Source organism: Nerophis lumbriciformis, linkage group LG08, assembly GCF_033978685.3.
Source record: "Nerophis lumbriciformis linkage group LG08, RoL_Nlum_v2.1, whole genome shotgun sequence".
Lineage (NCBI taxonomy): Eukaryota > Metazoa > Chordata > Actinopteri > Syngnathiformes > Syngnathidae > Nerophis > Nerophis lumbriciformis.
The window spans coordinates 16272602-16296054 of NC_084555.2; the positions used below are offsets into that span (position 1 = coordinate 16272602).

General features: G+C 38.6%; 1 protein-coding gene across 3 annotated transcripts in view; it reads right to left on the reverse strand.

Annotated features, from left to right (window-relative positions):
• The window catches only part of asap2a (ArfGAP with SH3 domain, ankyrin repeat and PH domain 2a), a 109154-nt gene that overhangs the window by 56037 nt on the left and 29664 nt on the right, over window positions 1-23453 (reverse strand). For all 3 annotated transcript variants that reach the window (XR_009816001.2, XM_061968342.2, XM_061968341.2), the window contains exons 2-3: window positions 11963-12035; window positions 233-378 (exon numbers count right to left, since the gene is read on the reverse strand). Coding sequence is in view for 2 of the 3 variants with exons in the window: in XM_061968342.2 (XP_061824326.2) it covers window positions 233-378; window positions 11963-12035 (219 nt within the window). In the remaining variant the exon portion in view is untranslated. The remainder of the gene's footprint in view (window positions 1-232; window positions 379-11962; window positions 12036-23453) is intronic.

A 23453-nucleotide genomic window follows, 5' to 3' on the forward strand; every position in this document is an offset into this window, starting at 1 on the left:
TTTGGACTGGATACAAAAGGTGCCTTTAGTGGCGCAGGATCAGACTTGATTACATCAAACTGAAATTACACATCGCAGTGGCTCATTGGCCGCCTGCGTGGAAAACTGAAGCTTCCTGCTTAGACAATGTGTGTGTCGGTGAACTCAAGGGGATTGAGACAATTAGAGACAAGAAGGAAATCCTCAGGGTTTGTTTTTTTCACATCTCTTTCTCTTTACAATCCACACTCACCAGGTTTTTGAAGAGCGCCGTGAGCTCCTTGGTGAAGACAGAGAACTTCAGGAAAGCCGAACCCAAATCTGGATCGTCTCTGTACACACAGTTTTCTCCAAACTTCTCCAACGCTTGTGTGTACAGCTCCTCATTCTCCACATGAGCTAGAAAACAAAAAATACACGGACACAGTAAATAAAATGACGTACAGCACGCTGGAGATTTTTAAATCGAGGTGAGCGATAGGATTGTCAAGTTTAGACAACATTTTCTTTGGAGAGTCACAATAGAATTAAAAAAAAAAGCATCCAGCAGTGGCTAATGTAATCAGGACAGCCATGGCAATGAGGAAGGAGCTCAGGGGGGCTGTTACTATGACGACCTTCACTGAAAAATATGATGTGAGTTGGCCACTGGGAGGTTAGCTACTTCAAGGGGGGAGACAGAGAGAGAGAGAGAGAGAGAGAGAGAGAGAGAGAGAGAAAAAGGGGGGTTGTAAAACTGTGAAGGTGAACACTAAAACACACCTGGGGCCACGTCGTGACTCACACACATACAGTATAATCAATGAAAAGCAGTCAGACACTGTGTTCAGTTTTAGATGGAGCTGGGTAACATCATGTCTGCAACTCCTTCAAAGATATGCATGGTCTTATTAGCTGAAAGCCTCTGACTCACTAAGTGCGCAACACATCAGACAAATCTAATTTAAGACGCAAGGTCGAGACACGCCAAGGCTTTTAAAAGATAGTTTACTGTATGCGCACTGTATAGAGGACCTATTTTGATCCCCCGCCACCCTTCCTGTTCAAATTTTGTGACTTAGTAACCCATCTGATCCAGCAGATTGCATATTTTTTTCCTTTTAATGTGTATTTTATTTTCAATACTTGATTCTATTAAGTAAGTCATTTGTACAAAAAAATATTTTTTTATCATGTAAATGTGTCAGTCTGTTTCTGCAGTTAAGTCCAGGTGCACAATTTGGCACTTAAAAGAGTCTAACTCACTGGTATAAAGTTAAAGTTAAAGTTAAAGTACCAATGATTGTCACACACACACTAGGTGTGGCGAAATTATTCTCTGCATTTGACCCATCACCCTTGATCACCCCCTGGGAGGTGAGGGGAGCAGTGGGCAGCAGCAGTGGCCGCGCCCGGGAATCATTTTGGTGATTTAACCCCCAATTCCAACCCTTGATACTGAGTGCCAAGCAGGGAGGCAATGGGTCCCATTTTTATAGTCTTTGGTATTTGTGTTGGTAACGGGAACAGATTAAGTCTGCCTGCCAACAAGTGGCTACTAAAACATATGATGTGACCAGGAAACCAAAGACTGTGATTATCTGCAGTAAAAGAAAAGTACACAATTGGTAGTTTCAATGGCACAAACCAGCACAAAGGTGATCATATCCAGACATCATGGAGTGCCCGGACCTTTAAATACCGTCTTTTCCAGACCATAGGACGCACCGGACTATAAGGCACACTGCCGATGAGCAGGTCTAGTCAGGTCTATTTTCATACAAAAGGCGCACCAGATTATAGGGCGCATTAAAGGGGTCTTTTTATTTTATTTTTCTAAATTGAAAACACTTCCTTGTGGTCTACATAACATGTAAAGGTGGTTCTTTGGTCAAAATGTTGCATAGATTATGTTTTACAGATCATCTTCACACCGCTTTTTGACGGCTGTGCCGTTTTGTGGGCGGTCTTATTTACGTGGCTCACCTTCGGCAGCGTCTTTTCTCCGTCATCTTTGTTGTAGCGGTGTAGCGTGCAAGGACAGGAGTGGAAAAAGTGTCAAAAGATGGAGCTAATTGTTTTAATGACATTCAGACTTTACTTGAGTCAATAACGGCGCAGCATCTCCTCATCTGTGGCTCACTAGTGCAACAACAATGCCGGAAATGGGTCCTGTGAAAAACCGTCCGACCAGAACTCTCTAATAACTAAAGTTCCTTGGGGGAATAATGTAAACTCATGACACCGGTATGTTCTAGCGCTTTCATGGCAAGTTTACTGACAGATATAAGTAAGAACTTTACACTACTTTATATTAGAAATGGCAACAGCGGAGGCTGAATGTCACATAACATGAAAATAGAGGAAAAGAAGGAGCTTATTGACCAGGCGGTCTTCACCGATTACAAAGGCGGACGCACGCATATTTCAGGACTTTTGCCGATCCCAAATACAGATCAGGAGGTACCAGAAGGTAAGAAAAGTTTTTTGCATAATATTGTGAAACAAAACGCCAGATAATATGTCCTACCTTTTACACACACCATAATAATACTCGTATGTTGAAGCACAGTACAATCCATCAAGCGGAACGGCTTCATAGCTTACCAAAGTCGTACTAAAACATTTTGATAGATTTTTGAGCGCTGTGTGTAATGTTCTACATTTTCAATGGAACATATAAAATTTTGGCGTCGAGTTTTGAGAAAATGAAAGGATTTTAAGTGCGCCTTATAGTCCGCAAAATACGGTACTCAGAAATAGGTAGAGAGTTGTTGTTTTTTTATGTTTATTAATATTAAAAGTGCAATTAAAATGTTGATAATATGTTGAGAATGTTGATAATATGCATTTATGTAAAAAAAAACAAAACAAGAAGTTTATGGCAAGCAGAAAAATGGTCGTTCATTTTGACTATTTTCCCTAAAATATGCATTGACGTTTGAAGTAACTCAAAATACGATTAATCGAACAAAATAATTGATAGATTACTCCATTACTAAAATAATCGATAGCTGCCACAATTTGGTAAAATTTAGAAAAAATGGGGGTCTGGTTGAACTTTGACTGACCTATAATACAAGTTTACTAACCAAAAAATTAAAATTCAAAAACAACAATTTTAACAGCACAAACATAGCGCAACAAATGAGACAATTTTAACAAGAGTTTTGTTTGGGGTTAGGTGCCGACTTTATGTATGTATATAAATAAGGTCTATCACTTCTAAAATATTAAAAAGATGAGGGTCTATTTTAAACTCTGACCCAAAGTAAGTAGCAGTCAATTGGCAAGTGAGGTCTAAGGAGAAAGGAACAATTATTAACTCTTTTAAATACATGTTTTAGTTTTGAGTTACGATTTTTAGGATGGAACAGATTATATGAACAGCACACAGAAATGCAATTATGAAGAAATTCAATATGAATGATCATTTATGACAATTTTTTTCTTTTTCATTACATTTTACTTCCGTTACTGTATGTAAAAACCTACATTGAAACCATATAATTTTCCCTTTGTGGGATAAATAAAAGTGTATCCATCCATCTATCTTCACACTAGGAATGTAACGATATGAAAATGTCCTATTACGGTTCTTGTGAGCCAAATTATCACAGTTGTCCATATTATCGCAGTATTGTTTAATGTGCTCAAAAAGTACAAAACACACTGAAATCTTTTAACCAAGTTGTATCTTCAAAAAAAAAAAATATATATATATATATGGCATAATAAGAGTTATGTAGAACATTGCGTTATATTGGACCAAATGTATTTCAATATGAACAGTACACAATCAAAAATAGCATTGTAATTTTCACAGTAAAAGACATTGTGGTATGGTACAAACAAAACATAAAAAACACCTTTAACAGAAAAGTCTATGCACATTTTTAATGTGACAAGTGAATATTCAGTCAAATATCTATTTGATTTGAAATGGGTATGCAGTGAAAACTCCAACTATAATGTGAAAGCTTTCTTCTAAAATTAAAATCCAGTAGTGTAGTCCTAAAAAACATTAAAAGTGATGCATTTTCAATATTTTTAAGCACTCACAGGATCCTTGAAAATGGTCAAAAGCAATACCATGGTGTTTTATTTTTGGGTTCTTTTGTGCATTTTCCTGTGTCTGTGCAGGCTTTTTATTAGATTTAGAACATGTGGAAATCTATTTTTTCTGCCAGTAAGGGTGTTTGTGTTAGAATGTGTGCAGTACATAACCCATAAGACATGTCCTGTCCGGACACCATGATGCAAAATGGGCTAAGGTGCTGCATTATTTAAGAGCTGGCTCTTCTTGTCCTGCCAAGTTAGAGGTGTTGAAACAGTACTGACTTCCACTAGTTGATTTTTTGTTAGTTTGGGTTAAATCTGTGAGAGCAGATCTGCTCCTGCAGACACACAGCAAAGCTGGGGATGCTGCTGTTGGTTTATTCATTATACGCTAACAATCTGGCAGGCTGGCAGGTCCCTACAACAAATTTCTCCTCAACGTTACCCATGTCTTCCTCCCTCGCCTCACTCGCTCATGTTGCTCAGAGCCTGCAAGCAGTCCGTGTGTCCTCCTCTCTGTGCAAACCAACTCATTATCTTCTTTATTCGGTCTTCTTACTTACGCACATCCTCACAAGTGGTTTGAGGCCGTCACTGCTGAAAATCCCGGTTTTCACACCGGGAAGCTTGAGCAGAAAGGGAAGGGAATCTTCCCCATGTTTCAGCATCCACAAACAGAAGTTAACCAATAGGTCAAAGGCAAGGCTATTTAACTAAATTGTTTCGGGGGCCACCTTTTCCAGAAAGCTAAGGACCGTGGAGCTGGATTTGTCCTTTACTATTACAGTAATCTTACTTTGTATTAGGGCTGGGCGATAAAACAATATCAATATATACAGCGATAGACACACAATCGATATAAAAAAAATGTGTTTGATAAAATGTTTGATTTTTTTTTTCTTCTGCGTCGGAAAAAAACATAGGTTTCGAAGCATGGTTGGTTGCATGAAAAAGGTAGTCGCTCTCCGGCAACCGAGCAACGCAGGAAATTATCACTGATCAGTGAGAGTGACACTGATCAAGTAACAGTAATAACTATCAGGTTTGGTTGCGCCATCTTGTTGTCTCACGGTTGACTCTTTGCATGAAGTGAGAAGATGAAAGATACACTAAGAAAAGATGCTGCAGAGGGTGAAGAAATTGTCCATAAAGCAGGAAAAATCACCTCGACAGTGTGGCAGTTTTGGGGATTTTTTTAAACGGTCCGTAGTCAGACCAATGTGGTCTGTAAATTATGCAGAGCGGTTGTCCCCACCAAGACCGGTAATACCCAACCACCTTAGAGCACAGCTGTAACTTCCTGGCACTAAACGTGCAGAAAATAGTTCTTCTCGGGTTTCTCTAAGTTTACATTTTCAAAATTTGCACTATTTTGTTACACTTTATCAAGCATTTCCTACGTATTCCTTTTATTTGCACCTTCATTTATTGTTAAGTGTTCAATACGACTTTAGAATTTTGTTTACATTGAGTGTTTTCCATGGTTGTGTTGACATTTGCTTTCCTCTCTGCCTTGATAACTGAGGGGATTATAATCAGAGAAAGGTTACATTTTAAATAAAAATGTTAACATTTAATATATATTTTCCTGGTCCTTATTTTCAATCGGTCATAAAAAAATATCAATAATTATCGCTATCGACCGATATAAAACAGTTTCATCGTGGTACAGTTTTCAGTCATGTCGTCCAGCACTTCTGTAAGTCTGGGTTGCTTTTCTGTGGCGTCCGTATTTGATAATTTAGCTGTTTTTGCTTTGACATACACATGGCGCGTTGGCTGTGGAACGCAAATGAAGGAGAGCGACCGCGCAGGGAATACCGAAACCAGCTCTGTTTACTAGCTTTCATTGTGCACAAAACTCTTAATGTATCGGTTCCAATCCTTTGCGCAGGTCCACACCGATATGCTTCGGAAAGCTTGTAAAAAAAAATTAAAAAAAAAACCTGACTATGTTTTGCCCATGAAACAGCGTTTCTTTAAACGAGAAATATCACTTGACACGAGATCTCATCACACCCCTAATCAATTCTGAAGAATTGCTTTATAAAATTAAGTAATGTGATGTTTAAATTGATGACTAGAATATATAAAGTCTTGTTTATTTTGCCATAAACATTGTTTAGTTTTTTTAAGATGTACTAAGGCACATTACTGTAATAACTTTCAATGGACTGAATCAATGCGGATTTCATCCAAAATATGTAATGGACTATATGCTGCATTATAGTCTAAAGCTGCAACAGCATGATTCACTTTATACAAATACCTTGCTGCTTATTTATGTTTGTCTTGGCTGATTAAGGAGGCCAAAAGTAAAACATCACACAGCGTTTCATGGAGCCTTTATATTTGTATTCTAAACAAATGAGGCTCTGAGTAGATTACCGTCATAGGTTTTTAAAATAGCAAATTTTAATATGAGCCTCTCCTAGTTCAACTTCAAATACCAGCAGGCCGGCTTGGAGAGTGTTTTTATTGTCAACACTATCAGGGGTTCCACATTTTGTTGTCACAGCTTACAATCCTGTTTGCAGTGAAATCAACACTGCACCTCATCAATGTTTCAACTGCTGAACCTTTTATGCAGATTCAAACAGGAGCATTTAAAGAGAAAACCAGCGAACTGTTAATGTTCACACAGAAACCCACAGAGACGCGACTTCAGCGAAGCGTGTGAATGAGTGACGGGAGGTGAGAGCAGGAGTGTGTCTGCGCCTTTGTGGCCCGTCCAGCTGTTCCTTTGAGAGTTCGGATCAGACAGCTGTCGCTAGGCCATACAACAGAGCTCATAGTGTTCAGAGAAAGATGTGCTCAGCACATTGTTCGCAAGTCTCTCGCCCCTCGGTGCCTCTCTTTCTCGCACTCAGCGGGGGACTCTCTCGGGCCAAAAACAAAAGACGATGGAAACACCCAGTGCTAGCACAGCCAATCAGCATAGTAACAAACATGCACACACACTTATACACAGTTCACACAGTACATACAGCACACACTACACACACACACAGAGAGAGCATCTTTCCAGTGCATGAACAGGAATCTGTACATGTTCTGACTGCAGAAGAAGCTCTTCTGTCTGGGCTGTAATAGAGGGAACTGGCAAGGCTTCCTGACTCCATGCTGATGGATTCAAAATAGTTTTTGACCTTCGAGGTGGAGCAAAATAAGAACACTTATTTGATCCACCATAGGAAATATTTTGGATTTTGGATTTTCTCTGAATATGTGTTTCAATGCCAGTGTTCTATGCAGAACTCTGCTCACTATGGTCTTGTTCACATTGTGGGTCAATTCCGATTTTTTTGCTTTGACCTCTATTGGATTTGTCCATGTCAGTGTGGACAGTGCAATTCCGAATTTTTCATATTCGACCCAGGCCTCTTTTGTATGTGGATAAAAATTGGATACATGTAAGGGCTGGACAATTAATCAAATCTTAATATTGATTATGGCTTCTCTTGATAATGAAAAAATAATCATCGCAAAAAAAACGATTAATGGGCGGCGTAACGTGCATTCAAATTCCAAGGCTTGTGATGGTGAAACAGATGTGGAGCGAATGAGTGGAAAAAAGAGCATGTTTACGAGAAGTTTGGAATGTCACCATGGTTGACACAGGACTAATATTCCTAATCAATAATCACTAAACTCAACAAACAAGTAAGGCACATGATTTCACGTTAGCCAGGATGGAGTCACATAATTGGCCAATAAAACGGAACCCGCTGATAAACACAGACTAATATCAGGGAATTTGACATGAATGTAAGTGAAATGATGTCACTGCGAGTAGAAGGAACATTTGTTTGGGAAAATAATGTGTCCAGTACACCGCTCATTAATCCCCGACACACTCAACCGCCCTGTCCTGAACTAAAGAATGCTGAGACGGTCACTTGAAACAGCGACTCAACTCCAAAGCTAAAGCTTAATAGAACAATCCGTACACCCACAACACATCTCATCTGCTTGTGAACAACATCATCGATGTAACATTAATGTACAAACGGTGGTCACAACTTGAGAGGCTCTTTTTCTTTTTCTTTTTTTTTTCTTTTTTTTTTTAAACAGCCTCAAGTGAGTCGCCTCTTTACTTGTCAAGCTGAGAACAACAGCACAGCATACTTCCCGCCTTCACATAATAGTACTGCGCTAACTAAATAAATGTTTCAAAAAATACCTTGCACAAGCATAATGTACTTAAATTCATTTATTGATACATTTGCACAATTATTAAGATTTGAACAATACTGGTCAAAATTGTCCATGGATGCATCAATAAATGTGAGGATTTTTAAATTAACAAATATTTTATCATTGTATTTATTTTACACAAAAAGCACACACTTTATGGTGGTTAAAATGAATCTAATAGGTAAAATGTTTTTATTGTATTGCGTTTTATATTGCAATTGTTATTTAAATTTATTGTTACTGCTATTATTATTATTTTACTTGTTGTGGTTTATTTGTTACTAATTTAGTCCATATTTTTAAAAAGGATTTAAGAGCGAGTTTTTGTTGTACAATAAATACTCATGTTTTCAAATTAATGAATAATCGTTTAATTAATTGTGATAACAATATCAATTAAAATAATTGTGATGATTATTTTTGCCATAACCGTTCAACCCTAATATATATGCGATGCATCCTCAATGTAAACGCCGTGCTCACGTCCCATTCATCCGACCAAAACGTCATCAATAATTATTCCCCCAAAAGACGGTTACAAAATAAATATTGACAACGAAGCAGAAAACAGGCAAAAATAATATGTTTTAGTAACTCACGTCTCCAACTGCTCGGCCATTGGCACACTCTTCAAGCAGATATCAAAGCAAAGGATCCCATAAAACAGCAGGAGCCAAAATACTCTACATCTCCTCTTCCTTCTTAATCTTCTAGGCGCAATAATTTGGTTAAAAAATGTTGACTTTGATTGCACAAAATCCTTGAAATTTCCAAAAATGAACCAGTACTGAGACCGACTTGAGTTGAAGCCATTTTTACTTGACATCATGTCCACATGCGGGTCAAATTGCATTCACATTAGAAATCGGATTTCATTTGTAATGTAAAAAAATCAGAATTGGACATCTGATCCTGCAGTGTCAACTTAACTTGTAAGACTTGTGCCTCAGTGAAAGTCTTCATGGAACCAATGGATGCAACCACCTAACACGCTGCACTTTGTCTTTTTTGCTTCAAGATGCCATCAATCAACAATTAATTCCACACAATTAGCAGAACATCAATTAATTAATGGTCTATTATGCCTTTTCCTAACTCAGAAACTTAGGTGCAGACCTTCCCCAAGGCCAAACAAGCCTAGCATTAGGGATGTAACAATATAAACACTTCATATCACGGTTATTGTGACCAAAATTATCTCGGTTATTATTATTAGCACAGTATTGTTGAATGTGCTAAGTACTTATACAAACACTGAATTATTATAATTAAGTTATATTAAAAACATAAATTAAATGAATAGACACAAAATATACTTTCTTTGCAGAGGAAACAAACATTGGGTTTTTTTTAACGAGATATATTTTTATTTGAGTGTTTAAATATATGTTTATCTTCTTCCATTATAATTTTCAAAAAGTGAAAAAAAGTTTTTTATTGATAAAGGCAAATTAAGTGTTTACTTTGCTTCACTTCCAGTTCATGTGACATCACGCGAGTTCCATTCCTGTTGTAGACACCACCGTTGTGTTAATATCAATCAATCATCTATCAATCCATCCATTTTCTACCGCTTGTTCCTCTCTGGGTCGCGGGGGAGGCTGAAGCATATCCCAGCTGCATTCGGGCGGAAGGCGGGTTACACCTTGCACAAGTTGCCATCTCATCGCAGGGTCAACTCAGATAGATAGACAACATTCACACACTAATTTAGTGTTGCCAATCAACCTATTGCCAGGTGCATGTCTTTAGAGGTGGGAGGAAGCCAGAGTACCCGAAGGGAACCCACGCAGTCACAGGGAGAAAATGCAAACTCCACACGGAAAGCACGAGTATCAAACCCAGGACCTTCTTATTGTGAGGCACACGCACTAACCCCTGTTGCACCGTGCTGCCATCAAAGTTTATTTATATAGCCCTTACACACAGGTGCTTCACAAACCATAACAACATCCTCAGAGCTGAACCCACATCCGGGCAAGAAAAAACTCAACCCAATAAAGTTTTTAAAAAACACCTCTGTCTGTGTCGTATTCCATATAATTCAATCCATATAATTGAAAAGCTTACAGCAATGTGTTTAGTGAAGTTTAGATTTTGGTATGTCGTTTCTTAATAGAAAAAGACACCAATTTGATATGCAATCATGTTAGCATTTAAAATAACCAGCGAGCTAGCGCCAGTCAGTCCGTGATTTAATCAAAGCGTGGATTTAAGCGTGGATATACACAACATCATAACGCTTTTTTCTGATTATTTTAATTTAAACAAACCGAGAGTTTTGCCGTGATTATCATTATTACTACGTATTGTTACGTCCCTACCTAACATGTTTATTTTTTAATTAAAAATACAATGCTTTTTTCACCGCAGCTCCCTCTGCTGGATTTGACGTGTCACTGCCCCTACGAGGCTTCAATGGAAGTAGAAAGTAACAATGGTAAGTAAAAAAGTATTCCTCAATCTGCACTTTATTCTGGTTCTGAAGAAAAATCTATTGGCCTCTATCTACTCAAATTAGGGGTGAAACGATTCGTCAAAGTTGTCGACAAACATTGAGAATGAAAATTTGTCAAAGACAATTTCATTTGTCGACAATAGTCGGTGATGTCATCACTCATGTTCTCCCAAAAGGAAGCGAGTCAGTGCGGCCAATCGCAACAACATAGCAGGCGAAACATGTTAAGTGTGGTAACATTTCACCCTAATCTTGTTAAAAGCAGACATTGTTTTTTTTTGGCAGTACATCATAGTCACAGGAGCATTTAAAGTGGAGACACGATGTCGGACATCTGGAGGATGCGATCTCAACTCTGTAAAATAATTAACTTGTTTCCTTAGTAGCTCACTAATAAGTATAAGACAAAGTTTGAAAGAAAATTGATTTAACTATTATTTTAGCCAAAATCCGCTCTGTCTAAATCAATTTAAGTACTTTTTTTATTTGTCAGGAACTTCAGGTGTGATGCAGCATCAATTTGCAGCGCAAAGAAGAAAGGCACAATAACAAACGTCATACACACACACAGACACAGAAAATAAACAATGTATTAGATATCTAAAATGTTAAAAAATAATCAAGTCTATTAGATTACTAAAAATGCCAGGAGTTAATCAAGAATGAATAATATACCTGTGTGCAACTTTTTAAACACATCATCTGTGTTGGCCCTGCGATGAGGTGGCAACTTGTCCTGCCTTCCGCCTGAATGCAGCTGGCATAGGCCCCAGCACCCCGAGAGGGACAAGTGGTAGAATATGGATGGATGGATAGATGGATGGATCACAAAATGCTTGCTTCTTTTTGAGGAAGGTAGATATCTTTGGTTTATATTTTTATTGTTGCTATTTTTTCTGTCCTTTGTTTTCATATATAAAATAAACTTTGTTACTGTCGGCACTAGAGTTGTCCTTGCATTTATAAGTACAATAGTTTGATAGTTATTTTGTTTTTTGTAACAAACATAATAGCAGCACAGTTACAGTATACATTAATATTTCTGAATTATTTATTCATCTTTATAAGCTACCACATGGCTAAAAATTTCTTAAGCTGAATTTAAAAGCAGATGGCTAAATTACAGCCACTGAATAAGTTTATGCTTCATTATCTGATTTGTCAACTAATTGTAAGATAATCAATGACCAACCGACTATCACAATAGTCAATAGTTGCAGCCTTAGTGGAAATTGGTTGTGTTGTTTTAGCACAGCCCTACAAACTAACCTACCAGAAAGGGAGACTTACCCAAACCAGACGTGTAGATGGCCTTCACTGATTTTTTCATCTTGTATAGAACGCTGCGGTCCACATCTAAAGCCTGAAAACAGACAAAAATGGTGGAAAAAAACCAGATGTGTCAGACAAAGAGGACTTCATTCGAATAAAGGTCAGTCAAATTTATAGTGGCGATTCCTAGGAATCGCTGTAATTTAAGTCATCATTGTTTTACCAGTTAATAGGATGATACAGCTTCATTTTAGAGGCCAAGTACTTTGAAGTTGACACTCTGAATGCATGTGGTGTGTGTCTCCGTGCTGTCTCGACACTGACTGCAAACTAATGCATTATTCAGGCAAAAGCTAAAAATAGGTATAAGCTCCCTACAGTTATCGTGTTAAAGGGTGAATGTGTGTGTTGGCATACACAGCAGTTACTGTATCCGCATGCTAGGTGGTAGGTCAGGAGCATAGGATGATTTAAACAAAAAGACATTCCACCCATACCGGCCATAACATTAGGTACAACTGTACAACCGAATTAGATTGATATCAATTCATTATTTTTTGGATCTCGTTATAATGGCCAGCACATGCAGCTGAGACTATATAACACTGTAGCAGTGACAAGTGTGAAAGTCTCTTAGAAGAGTGTGGGGAATTTTGAGGGGAAAACAAGGGGGCTCTATGTTATTAGGTACCTCTGTCCAAATTTATTGGGGGCCATGTAGGCTACATGAACCGCAACAACCTGCTGCTCAAATGAATTGCCCTTTGAGGGATTAATAAAGTAGTTTGCTTTGAATTGAACTGAATTAACACATGTTACATATCCTAGTCATGGCCGATGTGTCTTTGGGCAAGACACTCCACCCTGGCTCCTGATTGGTCGTGGTTAGCGGTTTGCATGGCAGCTTCCACCATCAGTGTGTGAATGTGTGTGTGTGTGAATGGGTGAATGTGATGTATAATGTAAAACGCTTTGGGTATCATTCCAGGTATAGTCGAGCGCTATATAAATACAGACTATTTCCCATATCAGATACGCACAGATGCATACAAAAAACACCACAATGACTCCAATTCATCCTCATTATAAACACAGAGCTCCAGCACCACCACCACCCCACCCCCCTACCCCCGCGACCCCAAGAGGGTCAAGCGGTAGAACATGGATGGATGGATGGATGGATGGAAGTACTGTACACACGAGCGCGCACACACACACCCATTTACGGAACTCATATTTCATGCGATGAATCTGTTAATCCGGATTTGTAGAGTCATCTTTTAACTAGGATTGCGCGATATAGACAATATAGGATATAAATAACGATAGAGCTTTTTATAATATCGTCATATCGTGGTCGTGTCCCGCAAATTTGATAGCGACAAGCGAACAAAGGCGTCCTCAACGCGATGTTGCATTCTCGGTACCAGCTAATGCCCCTCCACAGTGCAGCTTCTAACAAGTATCATTATCATGTAGCATTGCACATTGCATTCAAATAAATAATAATATCCAACATTGAAATTAAACCTAAAACTTCTGTCTTGAATAAAATACTTATGTAAATAAACATTTAGTATTGTACATAGTTTGCAAATCAAGTAAAACATAGTTTTAATAAGTAGCTGTAACTCAGGCGTTTCCTTTGTATGTGCACCACATTTAATGTAACTTATTGAAACAACAAAAAAATTATTGGTTATTACATTTCAACATTTTAAAAGAAGTTTAGATCGAAACATTTTACCGGAAATGATGCAATACATTAACGCTCACGTAAGCAGCTAAATTAGGATCTATGTAACTGTTTCGAAATAGTTCTATTATCACTTATATGCCAAATAACATGTATCGTGAAATACATCGTTATTATAGGAGACTACAGAATCTACCACAATATAGATTTTAGGCCATATCGTCCATCCTTGCTATAAACTTGGTAAGAAATCTTAAAACTGTCAACCACTATTGCAGAAATGACACTACAGTACTGTATTATAAAACAATGCTACCACAAATGTAAGTATTGTAGACAAAAAAGTTAATTAATCAATTGATTGAGCTGTAATTGTCAATCAAGTCAGTGAAATATCTCAGCTAACAAAAAAAAACATTTTAATATGAAGTTCACCACCAGGCCGACCAGGGTAATAAATACAGTGTAAGTACCTTATTTGTATCAATATTCAGTTAGTTGTGTCTAGTGAAGTGAGAGATCCACGGTACAGAAACATTTCGGTTCGGTACGTACCTCGATTTAGAGGTCACGGTTCGGTTCATTTTCGGTACAGTAAGAAAACAACAAAATATAAATTTTTTGGTTATTAATTTACCAAATGTGTAAACAATGGCTTTATCCTTTTAACATTGGGAACACTATAATAATTCTGCCCACGTTAATCAACATTAAACTGCCTCAAGTTGTTGCTCAGATTAAATACAATGACAAAACTTTTCTTCTACATATAAAAAGTGCAACGTTAAACAGTTTCAAGTCAACTCATCATGCTTAATTTATTACAGCATTTGGGAAGCCTGTAGTTGATTTATTATGTAAATGTTATATTTGTAACAACATGTGACAACAGGGACCCTGCCATTCAAAACTAGGCTGCTCCATTACTAATGATTACACACACACACACACACACACACACACACACACACACACACACACACACACACACACACACACACACACACACACACACACACACCGCACAATGAGCTAACACACACACACACACCGCAAAATGAGCTAAGGTTACGCTAAAAGCGAATTAGCCTTCACCTCAAGCCGGGACTGCGAGCGAGCTGAGCTGCAGTTTGTTTCTAGAATGTCAACGGGCTCATAGTGATGTTACTAGTTGTTGACTCGGAGGTGTTTATTTTAATTTGGGGAGAGTCCGCTGCCTGATGCTCACCTGCTAAACACCTATCTGCTAACCCCACCGCAGAAGCACTGACTACATGCGCTCTGAATACGCACTGCTGATTGGCTGTTACCGCTCTGAATACGCACTGCCGATTGGCTGTTACCGCTAAGGTTGTAACCAATCAGATGGTTGTGTGGGTGGGACAATGCTGGGTGCTGTGTAGGAGACAGAGGCAGAAAGCAGAGCAGCTTGTTAAGACTTTAGCTTAGGCGGCTACTTAATATGTTCATGTGGAAACTCGTTCGGTACGCCTCCGAACCGAACCGGAATGCCCGTACCGAAACGGTTCAATACAAATACACATACCGTTACACCCCTATTTTACACAAACACGATACTGCCAGAACGACTACGCCCTAATAAGATGTTTTAAGTGTAACCGATACAACCAAGACCTCTGCTTTGAAAATTTGATCGTAATATGATGGAGTTTAACTTTTGAGTGCAATTGGATCACTACTCCATCATGAGAAACAGTACCGGTAATAATTTAAAAAAAACTATGTGCAACAATTTTCATTCTATACTAATCTTCAATAGCTGTTATGTTGCAGCTATTCAAACTATTTGAGGACATAAGGTAAAACAGGTTTGTGTTTTTTGTTGGCTTTTAGACAGAAGAAATATAAAGATGGCTATTAGCACAGCACATTAGACACACACAAAATAAGTCATTATGGGTTTTTTTACAAATGTGAACATACTAATTCTAAGAAGTATGATATATGTTTTTAAGTGCATATTGCTAAAACAAATGTTTGATTTAACATTAAGAGTAGCCTTGCACACTGGAATGCACTTCACTCACCTAATTAAGTCAAATGTCATAAGCTAAGAAGCACTGTCTATCTTAGGGCCTTTTCCACCTCTGCTTGACCTCAAGAGGAGACTATAATAACCCTGTAAATCAATTTGACCAAGAAAAGTCGTTACACACAGTCACATGGCCCATCACATTAACTCAAGGTCTACATTGCTCTGTTTTGGACACAAGTACACTCATAAGCAATTACTATTGCATGTTTGCAGTCTGCAGCCTTAAGTGATGCGACTCGGCCCTCTTGTTTGTAGCGCTCTAAAATTAGCCGGTTTTAACCCAGAAACTATTCTGAAGGGAATTTCCGCTGCTGTAGAGCTTTTTAACAGTGTGGGATCACGGCGAAGCATCGCACAATAGAAGCTGCTTTACAAGCACGCTCATCGCGGCGTCAGCGTTCCCCCCCACGGCGGCTCTCATGAGCACAGGCCCGAGCAGGAGAGTCCCCTCTGACTAAACTAAAATAATGCTCATGTTAACACATGACATCATCTCTGTGGTTACGATTGGAGACCATCTGTTGCAGGCCATTCTACACACACTATCACAGCGCTAGTGCTGAATGGGACATAAAGGACGTTGCCATGGAGATCCATTTATATGGGTACAAGTTTGCCGAATTGCAAAGCAATGTGTGAATGAAAGCCCAAAATGGATAAGAGGAAGTGCATACATTCAGTAGCATGTCAATTCAGATGAAGAACTAAGACACTCTGAAAAGTATTAAGGGAACGCAGGGACGTGCGGTCAGGGTAATATTTGTTCTTTAAACTAAATTATAAATGTATTTTCTGTATGACTGTAATCTTTTTTTTAACATTTACTTGAGTAAAAATCACTAAATCGGCACAAAATCCGAACATCTGGGACATCTTGGTCACATTTTCAGTAGACTCATAATAAATTTATAAAAGAAGCAAACTTCATGAATGTTTTGGTGATCAACAAGTATGTACTCCAATCACTCTTTCACAAAAAATAAGAGTTGTAGAAATAATTGGAAACTCAAGACAGCCATGACATTATGTTCTTTACAAGTAAACTTTTGACCACGACTGTATCTAAGATCAAACACTTATTTAAACTGGACTTTAAGATATCATACAAAGTACATTTTAAAGGAGGATAGATACTTCACATACAAATACAATAGAAGGCAAGAAAGACTCCTTAAGTTATAATTATCTTACCACAGCAAATAAATGAGATGAAAAAGTATTTGATAACATTTTTATCAAGGTGAATTGTCTTTTCTTTTTGTTCTTATCTTAATGAGCAACCTGTATTACCTTAATTAAAGCATATGAATTTGAGTTTCAACAAATTAAAAAAAAGGCATCAGCGCCTTACCCGGTGTGAAGGTCACTGCATGTCACCGAGGGAACCCTCAAATCTGACGCAGTTGGAGTCAGGAATCATTTTGCAAGAATGATTCCATATAGCCAATTAAAAAAATAAGTGAATGTACTTCAGTGGATTGAGTATACCTCCGTCAAGATGACCAGTTTGATCGCAAAAACCTGGCCGCCACTCTAGTCCTAAAGTCGGTGGTAATGCGCATCACAAAAGGGAATGCCAAGTGCTACAAACCCCTTTTTAGTGGATGTGGCAATTACTGCCAGTAATATAATAACATTTTTTTTTTCTGTGCTTCATCCATATCTGAATTAGAGGTTTCTCCTTGACCTCTGCCTGCCCCTAGTAAACTTTGCGGAACTCAATTTTGTAGATTTTCCTGCAAACCAATCAACAATCGATGATCAAAATTTAGCCTTGGTGACTACAGGTTTTGGTTACATTTACTGAAAGCAAAGTACAACCTGGTGAACGTGAAGGTCCCTAAAAAGATTAGCCTGGCTGTTACCATCACTGCAGTTTAATCGGAATGGCCAATTCTGCATGTAACAGTGAAAAACATGTTTCACAAACGTTTCTAAATGTTTGCACAATAAGCCCTGCATTTCACAATTGAACAAATAATTGATTTAAAACATAACATGGATTTGAACGTATGATACACAGTACTTACTGTACTACCTCAAAACCTAATGGTCATAAGTTAGTACACTTTTTTTCTAAACAAACTAGAATATTATGTTAAAAGAAAATAGTGTCAAAGTTATCAGGTTATCTTAATGCCTTTCTCTCCACAGAAATGATATCTTCGGGAAATGTGGGAAAGGGAGGCCAAAAATTCTCTGATCACAGCAGTTTCAGTCAGCTGACCTGTTTAACTGTTTGTTGGTTGCCTCTCCTTTGTCTGCTGTCTGAAGACATTCCCGGACTATTGAATGCAACTCTGTCTCTGCTTCATTGTTTGTACCACTTTTAAGTACCTGTGATGACAAAGCGTCTGCAATGCAAGATATTGATCCGTTTCTTTCAGAGGTTCGCAACTCCCTTCCCATATGTGTCAAAAAACAAAAAAGCCACACAATTCAAAGCAATTCTACATGTGTAGTATTATTAGCGACAAACGCAAACGCACTGTCTGATGTCACTTAACTTTAAAGTATTTCTACTAACCTTGCTTAACCAATTAAGCCTTCCTCCCATGGCAGTCATGTGAGGCATCCACATAAATCAAAGAGAGGGCTGAAGTCTAGCATTTTAATTATTTAATTTAACTAGTATGTGTGCGTATTTGGTAAGACATCTTGTAATCTTTAAGGCAACAGACAAAGAAAAAAACACAATAAAATCTACACTGTATCACCGTATAAACTATATAGGGGACAGCCACACCATCATTACATAGCTTTTCTCCACCTGTGTCCTGGTGGACATCGGGTCAGACAAAGCTGCCTTCCACAGCTCCACATGTTGGCAGTCAGTCTAAACACAGGAACCTTTCCTGCTGTCTCCACAGCGGAAAAGCTGTGACTCATTCAAGACACATGTCAAATATACAGTTCCACCTTGCAGGCCCCGAATAATCCCGCAGGCAGAAACCTGAGGAGGCTGTGCTGCAGATGGGCTGTTACAAACATGTTCTGTTAACAGGTAACTCAATGGAAAGTCTGAGTTCATGCGCAAAAAAAATACAAAAAAACAACTTTGAGCTGAGTTAGTAAAGCCAATATTTGAGTAAATAGTTCAAAGTAAGCGGGCCGCCAGCAGACCTTGCCTGGTCCGGTTTCTCTTAGACATCTGGAAGATGCGTCGTCATGCCAGCCCAGAGCAAACTCTACTTTGAAGTTTATTAGAAACATGCGGCAACGGGAACCAACAGAGATTTTTTAACCCACCCCAAGTGGACACCTATACTCATGTAAATAGCGTACTCCATAAAGAAGATAAAAGCAAAGTAGACAAAGGGTTTCTTTACATTCCTGTCGAGATTTACTATTGTTGGTACTCCTGCACTATGGTGCCAAACAGTGGTTCTGGTCAATATTTTGGTAGCTATCCAATTTCGGAACTGAAATGCCAAAAACCTGCAGACATGTATACAACTGAACCCAACTGTATTGCTCCGGACTTAACACTCTTTGTTTTTCAGACAAAAGAGTGTTTACATGGGTTTGCGTGACACCATGAAAACAAGCCTCAAAGGGGAATGAGGTTGGGGGGAGGGGGGTGTTAAACAGCATTACTGTCTCCATTTAAACACTATATATGGCAACAGGTAAAACTACAGTGCCACTATATGTAAGTAGGATGCTTCTCCAGCAACATGCACAGTCAATACACTGATTGTATGACCAACTTAGTATAATTACGTAAATTCATCCAATTCTAAAGCAATGAAAATGTCATTTATCCATCCATCCGTTTTCTACCGCTTGTCCCTCTCGGGGTCGCAGGGGGTGCTGAAGCCTATTCCAGCTGCATTCGGGCGGAAGGCGGGGTACACCCTGGACAAGTTGCAACCTCATCGCAGGGCCAACACAGATAGACAGATAACATTCACACTCACATTCACACACTTGGGCCATTTTGGCCCCCGTTTACACTAATCCGGATAAGGTTATCCAGGGTAAATCCCCACCTAACCTTATCCGTGTCCACACACAACAATGCCACCGTTTAAAACCCCCTCCGTCTGCTGTCTGCCGGCGCAACACGACCTAATACGCATGTGCAGAAAATGTTATCCGGCTTAGTATAGACATAACCTTAGTGTTGCCAATCAACCTATCCCCAGGTGCATGTCTTTGAAGGTTGGAGGAAGCATTTAAGTATTTTCAAATGTCTGTTTTGTGATAAGCAGTTGGAGATCATGCCGTAGTGTTTCTTTACAAATTGATATTGCCAACTACTGGCGTGGCGTGCAACATACAGCAATTTGCCTCATGGTCATGTTGGATGAAACGCAAAAACTAATTTCCAGTATTTCTTTCTCTTCTAAATATACCCTTGTGTTAGTTGTTCAAACATAGAGCTGGGCGATGTACCGTAATTGATACCAATAAAGAATGCGTTCGATTAAACGCTAGATAATTTTTCTTCTTTGTCGGAAGAACCTAGAAGTTGCAAAGCAAGGTTGGTTGCGTGAACAAAGGCACTCACTCTCTGGTAACCAAGCAACACAGGAAGAGATCACTGATCAGTGGGAGTGACACGCTAATAGCCAATTAGGTCACATTGTCAACTCTTAATTTTGGCAGTGCCATATTGTTGTTTCCCCGCTGATTCTTGAGTGAGAAGAGAAACTAAATGTGTTAACAAAAATTGCTGCAGAGGGCGAAGAAATTGTCAATAAAACAGCAAACGTCACCTCAACAGTAAGGCAGTGTTTTTTTTTAAACAGACTGTAGTCAGACCAATGTGGTCTGTAAATTATACAAGACCGAGACCGGTAATACCACACCACCTTAGCCGCGCTCACTCTTTAGAGCACAGCTGTTACTTCCTGGCACTAAACCTGCAGAAAATAGTTATTGTCAGGTTTCTCTATGTTTACATTTTCACACTTTGCACTATTTTGTTACACTTTATGAAGCATTTCTTACATATTCCTTATTTCTGCACCTTCATTTTAGGAGGTTATTGTTAAGTGTTCAATGAAATTTTAAGATTTTTGTTTACACTTGATTGAGTGTAATGGCTGTGTTGACTTTTCATTTCCTTTTTGCCTTGATAGCTAATGAGATTATAATCAGAGGAAGTTTATATTCTAAATACAAATGTTTACATTTCATATCTATTTTCCGGGTCATTATTTTGGATAGGTCATACAAAATATCGATATCGACTGGTATGAAACACTTGTGATACAGTTTTCAGCCATATCGTACAGCCCTATTCAAACATCTCATCTACTGTCTAGTAGTACTTTACAGCTCCTAAACAAGCACTATAAAAGAGTGCAGCAGCTGAAACTTCTTTACCACATGCTGACAGAACTCGCGGTGGGATGACAACATCAGCAGCAGTGCGAAGAGAAAACAAACTTTCATGTTCACAGCTAAGGTGTTTTGCATTTTGACAAACTGAGAGGACCTGGTTATATCGTTTAGTTTCCCCCAAGTGACTACGGCATTGTCCAGATGATGAAAAATGTCTTCGGGAATTGTATGGTGCTTTGCTTGAAAAAAGAAACTCACACAAGCCAAAGTTTTAAGGAAGGATTTGATCAAAATTAATTAAGTAGCATAGGACCCATTAGTAGCACAACATGAGGGTGTGGGAAAGAAGGACCAAATGTTCTGCTACGTTTTTGAAAGGGGAAACAGCTGACCTCACTTTGGCTCTTTCTTGTGGACATATGGGTAAACCCCATTGTGTTGTAGCAGAGGCGGGAACAGTTACTACACACTGAAATGGAGATGACAACGCTCGGGAGAATTGGAAGCCAAATTGTATTTCTAATACAGATGCAAGTCGCATTACAGAGGATGCTGAAGCTTGCAATATGTTCTCATTGCAATATTTGATGGAGTCGCTGTAAACAAAAATGCAATAATGCTGTGACAGACAGATTTTCCTAAAAGAAAATGTGATCAGTGGTAAACCATTTACAGTATCTTGAGGCAAACTCAGACAAAATAGCTATGAAGAAGATGCAGACGACACACTGCTGTATGTTGTGCCACGTGTATCGTGGCTAATTGGTAAACAAATTTCTGAAAAGTAGGATTATTAGTAATAAATACAATATTTTCATAGTTCGATCATTAAGAAAACATTTGAAAAAAATTCTAAATACATTTTTAACATAATTAGAGCCCTCTAACCATTAAATAACACACACTTAGTACCCTTTACACTCGTTTCACCTACCGGTAATATAGTAGCCCTGACGGTGTTTTACTGTAGATTACAGTAGTCACCAGTAGTCCAAATGATCCTCCAAGCGTCATTGCTATAGCTGTCGCCCGGCCACTTTGTTACATCCTGGGCAATTCCTCTAAGTTAGAACTGGCATTTGATGTGCAGAAACCACAGGTGGCCTTGTCCAGCAAAAAACTTGGTCAGCTTGACAGTTGCAGCTAAGATAACTGCAGCCATTAGTGTTGTTGTTTGCTTTGTGTCTCCTGCGTTGTCATTCCACATTGCTCACAAGGCTCACCAATGTCACAAGGAGTTCTTTTATTCAAGTGCATCCTGGCAACAAGAGTGTTCATCTCCACTTAGAATTGCCCCGAGAGCTGATAGCAGTTTTGTTAGCATTAAATGGCGCATCCAGTCCCATTGAATTCTGCTACATCCCCTTGTCGCTCACGTCAAAGGCTCACCAATGAGAAGATGTGTTGTTGATGAGGCAGGAAATATTGATGAAGTGCATCAAAAAGTTGTTCTGCCAAAAGTTCGTCAACATTTGTTGCGGTCAATTTAGCGCTGATTTTCCGCCATGTTGTTACTGTCACCTTTAACATGAAAACAATGTCCTGCTTGGTGACTACTCTATCTTTAGCAATTGCTATAGAATAATTATTTAAAAAAATATACTAATACTCCATTGTAATCCATATTATTTTAACACTTAATTTAGGCCAAAAATATGTTGAATTTGCTTAAAACTAATTAAAAAAAACCTGTGGTCTAGTAAAGCAGCAAAGTTTGAAGCACGATGTGGCAAGGGAAAACTGTAATGTAAAATTCCATAAACTAAACACCACAATGGATTGTCGAAGTACAAAGATACAAAAATATAAACAGTTTAAATAGTGTTCCCATATATACTAACCATAAACATTTTTATGTGGAACACTAAATTGTCATATTTTGAGGTCCTTCACAATTGCCAAAATATCTTGACTTTTTATGCAACCTATTTGGCTGTTGGTGACAATCGTGACCAAACTGCCTGTGCAAAGGCATCCGTTAAAAGGTTGATATTGTGAAAAACCAACATTTCTTACCTATAGGTACATGTTTTTGTATATTTGGGATCCTCGTAAGTCCACAAAACGAGCCGTTCGGGATTTGAGACTTAAGTGAAATATTTTGTCTTAGTTACGTCAGCGGATATCTCCATAAATGGTAGAGGTTTACCCAGTTGTAGTCCAAAGTTGTAGTCAATGAGTTGTAGTCAATGTGTTCCTTCTTTTTCTCTATCCTCTTGTTGTTGGTCAGACTAGCTCGTACATGTACGCTAAATCCTGTGCTGTTGCCACGTTTTATAAAAAGTAGAGTATAGTTCTAACTTATAGGTGTCAGTAGACTGCATATGGAAGCGCTCAAAACTAGAACAAGGCTGACTCGGTGAAGATGCAGTCAAAGGGGGCTTGGCCTGAAGGAGGGCTTAAGTACGTATTATATAGGACCGCACACAAAATGACGCATTCTGAAGAGAAGATCAAAAAGCAGC